Genomic DNA, 6524 nt, shown 5'->3' with positions numbered 1-6524 from the left:
CTACTCCGGCCCAAGAAGCTCCATCTCACACGGAGGACGGGTCCCGCCCCCAGCCTCCTGATTCCCTCATTGACCTGCCTGCCCTGTCAATCAGGCTAACCTGGGCCATTGGCCTCTCCTCATTGGCCCTGGGGACTGTCAGTCTCAGGGTCCTGATTTCTCATCCACCCTTCCCCTTTCTTTTGGTACTGGGAGAGAGCGAACCAGAAACCCCACTAAGTTTCAGTAAGGGGCCAACCGTCCCCTTACCTAGGCAAAGGACAGAATCCCACAGGCAAGTGGGACCAGAATAAATGGCCACACTGGGGTACTGCCACTCACTACACAATTAGAGGTGGGGAAAAAACCGGGGAAAGTTTTAAGCATCATTTGAACACAGTTTGTGGCGTGCCAGCTCACGTTTGTTACTTCACCGCAGGGACAACGGCAGGCGGTCATTCTGCAGTGCTGCCCCTGCACCCTGACAGTCTTCCCCCTTTCTCTGTAATTATCAAGTATGGCTAGAAAATTCTCGTCAGTTTCCCCCCTTTTCTCTCACAGTATTGCTTTTTTATCTGTTATGCTCAGGTTTTGCCCCCATTTTCTCTCTAATTCTCGAATCTCAGTTTAAAATCGCCTCCGATTTGGGATGTTTTCCCACCCATTTTATCTGCAGCAAATCATTCTTGTGTTGGGGGGAACTCGATGCCCTCAGCCATTCCCCGAATGGGCAGGGGGTTAGTGGGTGCAGAATAAGAGGACCCTGAGATGCGCCTGCCTCTGGGGTGGGGATTGGGTGGCCATTCTCTGCCAGCAACAAGGCATGGAAAGGGCACAAGACAGAAAGGGAGGAGCGTGTCCATCCCCCCATGGAGACGGCCCAGCCCCAGATTACCGTCTCCCAACTGCTTCCTGCTTCGTCCCTACCCCAGCCCAACCCAGCCCCCTCCTGCCACCAGCGGCTAGTCATGGTCCCAGACCCCCATGCTCTCCCGCTCCCCACTGGCTGCATTCACCCTCATCCCATCCCCTGTTAAAGCAGCATTGCCCAGGGCTCCTTGCTGCCGTGTGATTGTCAGCCAAGAGGGAACCATCCCCTTCTGTTGTTTATTGATCATGTCTATATAATGTCTCCCGTCTGTCTCTCAAATTACCGAACATTGATATTGGTGTTTTTCTCTGTGAACAAATATATAGGTTTTCACCTCCGCTTACGCCTTCATTCTAAAATAGTGACATAGCATCCTTAAAAAAATGGCCCTGTTTTTCTCTAATTATCTGTAACTGATCTATTATCCCCTGAGATTTCCCCATCTAATGATATACACCTCTACCGCGATATAACGCTGTCCTCGGGAGCCAAAAAATCTTACCGCGTTATAAGTGAAACTGCATTATATCGAACTTGCTTTGATCCGCTGGAGTGCGCAGCCCCCCCCGCCCGAGCACTGCTTTATCGTGTTATTTCTGAATTCGTGTTATATTGAGGTAGAGGTGTATTAACATCAGATCTTCTCCGATGTTGCTGTTTTGTCAAATTCTTGATTATTGGTTGATATAAAGTCCTTGCAAGTTTTTTCCCCCATTTTCTCTCTAATTCCCAAAAATGTAGATGGCGTTCCACTCAACTTTTACCCCTCTACCTCGTTTATCAACTAGGGGATATAAAATTCCTCATTCATTTCCACTTCCCTCTGATTTGGGACAACGAATCTCAAATGCCTTGGCAACAAGGGTACATCAGCATCAGCGTGTCTCTGCCACTGCACGGGCGTCAGCCACTGGTGCCCCTCCTGTTCTCTGGCCTCTCGTATACATGAGGTCAGCCCCAGATGATCTGCTGCTCCCTTGTGGCCCTAAACCCCAACGACTGTCAGGGGAGAGGAGGGAGAGGCTGGGGGCGGAGAGGCGATGGGGAGGGAGAGCACCAGGGTGGTTCAAGGGAGCAGGGCAAGGAATCAGCTGGGAAGGGGAGAAGGGATAATGGCGGGTCCCCAAAAAGTCAAACTGCAGCTGGGTTGGTGGGTTGCCCTAGGGAAAAGTTTGGGACCGATTACTCTGCCCACTGGGCTAACCGTGATATGGTGGGTGCCACCATGCCTGCCTCCTCCCCTGGATGCTGGGGGTGGAATGAGGCAAGTGCCTCCCCCATTCTCGGAAGAAATGACGTAGGCACCTAATCTGGCTGGTTCCCAAGTCTGGTGCTCAGAAGCAGAGATCCACCGCTCTCTGTCTGAGGTTTGGGCTTAGCATTTCCCTGTCATGGGCCTCTCCCCTGGCTAGCTTAGGTGAGAAGCCACCTAGCACGCCAGGGTTTGTGGATCCCATTCCAAGGTGCCAATTTCTTCCCCATTCGCTGTACAGGAGCCGCAGTGCCGATCTCTATCCATTCGCTGCACAGGAGCCTAGGCGTCGATCTCTCTGGTGGCACAGGTCTCTGTTAGGAACCAGACACAGACCTGAATCAGAATCTCTGTAAGCTGCACCAGGCGGAGTTTCTGTTAAAAAACAGTGATTTTTCTTCATCTTTCTCATGTTCAACACGGATTTCATTTTCTACTCCTTCGCAGCACCTCCAAAGGATTAGTTCAACACAAACACTGCTTCTATTTCCTCCGCATGTTAGGGACATTGTCACGTTATTGATTTGAACTGGGACCATATAGAACATGGCTGCAACCAAAGTCCTGTAGTGGCACCAAATCTTGTATAAAGGGGGTCAAATAGGGTGTCTAAGACAAGGTTATGGTTGGCTGGTTATGATTATGCTGTCTATATGCATATATCATTTTTGTATTTAAAGTTATAAGTATTGGCTCTCTACTGTTTGTATTTCAAACACGTGCTATGCTTCTGGGTGACGCCCCAGACAAGTTGGTGTTAGTTCTGCCTAGCCTGCTTGATGGCCCATTAAGGACCATCAGCTACACAACTGACCCATTGAGAAAAGGCAGATATGCCTTGTAACTCAGCAAAGTATGCAGGGACTTGCCCATGTGACTCCAGACTCCATTTTGCTGTAATTTTCCACAGTAAGGACAAAGAGGTGTTTTTATACTTGGAAAAGACTATAAAAGGCTGATGCCTGATCTCCATCTTGTCTTCAATCCTGCTTCTTACCTCTGGAGGGACTTCGCTACAAACTGAAGCTCTACACAAAGGACTGATGACCCATCCCAGCTGGGGATGTTCCAGAGACTTGATTTGAACCTGCAGTTTATTCCATTACTGCTACAAGCCTGAACCAAGAACTTTGCCATTACTGGATGTAATTGATTCCGTTTAACCAATTCTAGCTTTCAGCGATATCTTTTTCCTTTTATGAATAAACCTTTAGATTTTAGATTCTAAAGGATTGGCAACAGCGGGATTTGTGGGTAAGATCTGATTTGTATATTGACCTGGGTCTGGGGCTTGGTCCTTTGGGATCGGGAGAACCTTTTTCTTTTACTGGGGTCTTGGTTTTCATAACCATTTGTCCCCGTAACAAGTGGCACTGGTGGTAATACTGGGAAACTGGAGTGTCTAAGGGAATTGCTTGAGAGACTTGTGGTTAGCCAGTAGGGTGAGACCAAAGTCCTCTTAGTCTGGCTGGTTTGGTTTGCCTTAGAGGTGGAAAAACCCCAGCCTAGGGCTGTAACTGCCCTGTTTGAACAATGTGTCCTGAATTGGCACTCTCAGCTGGGTCCCGCCAGAACCGCATCGTTACAGACATTTCACCAATCAAAATCTTAGCTAGGAGAGATCTGCAGGAGTAACCTCCTGTAAGCCCTGGCTCATAACGTCTTTGGGAACCAACTGCGTGAGCATATTGCAAAACGCCAAGCCACATATGGTGGTACTTTCTTCTGGGGTCACCTGAGATAATATAGGCCTAACGAGCTGAACAATACTGTGATTGCATGCAGTTCCTTCAGTAAGGTGTAGAATTTGGAGTGGGTTGTTGTTTAGCATTTCATAGTGGAGAATTAAAAACACAAATGTTTCCTTGGTAGTATGTCCTATTAGAGTATTCTTGGAGTATTCTCCCATGTTGACCGAACTGCATTAGAATCTCCATAGTTGACCGAACGGTCATCATGGAGGGGTGGCGGAAAAGCAAGAATAAAATAAATGACTATTTTTGCCAGATAGCCATTTGTCGCAAAGTCCCCAATAAATCTGAGCTGCATTCCCTCAAACAAAACTAGTGTCCCATTATGTAACCAAACGGTCTTTAGGAAAGGGAGAAAAATCCACAACACTGAGAGGAATAAGACGCTTTCCGTTTTATATAAAGTAAAATTCTAGAGCAGATTGTATTTGATGACTCACAGTCAGGACAACGGGTTCACATTGTGTTCAAATGTGTTTTGTTCAGCATTGTCTCCTTTTATTGAGTCATGTTATTTAGCAAAGTTTTAGCATTATCATAGTGGGGGGGGGGGGGGGGACAGCAAAACTTCTAATCTGCAAACAATCCATACTCAGCAGGAAAAAGCCCAGAAGCTGCTTTGCAAAAGGACAGAGACCGGCATTTAAACTCATAATCATCAAACTGTGTTTTGGATACATTTGGATTCCTCGTCCGGGTCTGGGACACTTTTCCTCCAGTCCTCACGAGTCTGATTTAAGATCAAGGAAATCAAAGAGCGACTCCCAGGCCAAGTGAGCTGAGAACATGTCATCACGTGACCCTTTGGGAGGTGGAGAGTTTGAAGGTGGAAAAGATAAATTCTACATGGCTCGGACAGAGAGTAACTCTGATGGGAATCCCCCCATCTCCTTCAGCACCACAGAAGCTGAATTGACACGTTCCCCTCTGCCCAGGCTCCTTGTTATAGTTAAATACGTTTTAAATGAGGATAAGGGTACCAAACATCACTGCTATTCATCCCAGCTCAGAGCAACGTGACAACAACTGGAAATGAGACCATCGGTCCCCAAAAAAGGGACTCGGTGACTTTAACAATTGCTTTGCAGTGGGAGGAGGAGTATAAATGTGATATAAAGGTTTGTTGAGATTAGGAAAATGACAGAGATTAGGTCAGGTCATGAGGAAACATTCCCTATAACCTGGGCATCTAGACATGGGTGAAGAATAGCTGAGGTAGCTCACGCCTCAAAAAATCACAGTGGAAATGAATATTTTACCTCAATGAAGCTAGCTGAGATAACCCCAGTTTCCCCCATCTGTGTCTGAAGGACATTCCTGGCAGGCAGGACGTACAATCCCATTATTGTTAGAAAGGACCTTGGGCTTCACCCAAAGAAGGCCTAGCTGCAAAAGGCAGAAGTTGGCAACTCCCCTGAGGGACCACTGTGAAGCAAATGGTGCAAACAGCCTTGGAGGTCACTAGATGGGAATTAGCAAAAGTATTCAAGAAAAAAAAAAATCTTTCGACAACCATAGACAAGGTCTTAATTATGGCTTATTGCCCTGGCAGATTCTCTGATGATAAGTAAGGGCTGAGCTCTGATGGAAGTTTTTCCTACACTCACTGCATTCATAGGGCCTCTCACCTGTGTGGATTCTCTGATGCGTAACCAGGGCTGAGTTACGTGCGAAGTTTTTCCCGCACTCACTGCATTCATAGGGTCTCTCTCCACTGTGGATTCTCTGATGGGCAATCAGGGCTGATTTGTCAGTGAAGCTTTTCCCGCACTCACAGCATCCGTAGGGTTTCTCCCCTCTGTGGATTCTCTGATGTGCAATAAGCGCTGAGCTCTGAGTGAAGGTTTTCCCGCACTCAAAGCATTCATAGGGTCTCTCTCCTGTGTGGATCCTCTGATGCGTAACAAGGACTGACCTCTTAGTGAAGGTTTTCCCACAGTCACTGCATTTATAGGGTCTTTCTCCTGTGTGGACTCTCTGATGTATAAGAAGATCTGAGCTTTCAGTGAAGGTTTTCCCACATTCACTGCATTCGTACGGTCTCTCCCCCGCATGGATTCTCTGATGTCTTATAAGGGCTGAGCTCCGAGGGAAGTTTTTCCCGCACTCACAGCATTCATATGGTCTCTCTCCCCTGTGGATTCTCTCATGGATAGTAAGGTTTGAGCTCTGAGTGAAGCTTTTCCCGCACTCACTGCATTCATATGGTCTCTCCCCCGTGTGGATTCTCTGATGCGTAATAAGGGCTGAGCTGTTCGTGAAGTTTTTCCCGCACTCACAGCATCCATAGGGTCGCTCCCCTGTGTGGATTCTCTGATGTATCAGAAGGGCTGAACTCTGAGCAAAGCGTTTCCCACACTCACAGCATTCATAGGGTCTTTCTCCCGTGTGAATTCTCTGATGTGTAACGAAGGCTGAGCTCTGAGTGAAGTTTTTCCCACACTCACAGCATTCATAGGGTTTCTCTCCCGTCTGGATTTTCTCATGGTTAATAAGGTCTGAGCATCTACTGATGTTTTCCCCACACTCAGTGCCTGGGTTGTTTCTCTTTCCCCTGAGGATTCTCTGCTGGGCTGGGGTTCCCTTGACATCTTTGTGAGTTTCCCAACAATTAATGGATTTATCCACTTTTTCCTCTGTCTGGTTTCCCAGCTGCTGCTCTGGCCTCTGC

General features: G+C 47.5%; 1 protein-coding gene across 1 annotated transcript; it reads right to left on the bottom strand.

Annotated features, from left to right (window-relative positions):
* Positions 1-672: 672 nt before the first annotated feature.
* Positions 673-6520, bottom strand: LOC117870616 (zinc finger protein 239-like; the record flags this gene model as incomplete). Its single annotated transcript, XM_034757822.1, has 2 exons — positions 673-2416; positions 5482-6520. Coding segments are annotated over 2 exons (1071 nt in total), but the record flags the coding sequence as incomplete, so codon positions are not given.
* Between the last annotated feature and the right edge of the window lie 4 nt (positions 6521-6524).

The sequence above is a fragment of the Trachemys scripta genome, unplaced genomic scaffold (genome assembly GCF_013100865.1).
Source record: "Trachemys scripta elegans isolate TJP31775 unplaced genomic scaffold, CAS_Tse_1.0 scaffold_65, whole genome shotgun sequence".
NCBI lineage: Eukaryota > Metazoa > Chordata > Testudines > Emydidae > Trachemys > Trachemys scripta.
Note: the sequence above shows the minus strand (reverse complement) of the source record. Positions and strands in the feature narration are given on the sequence as shown.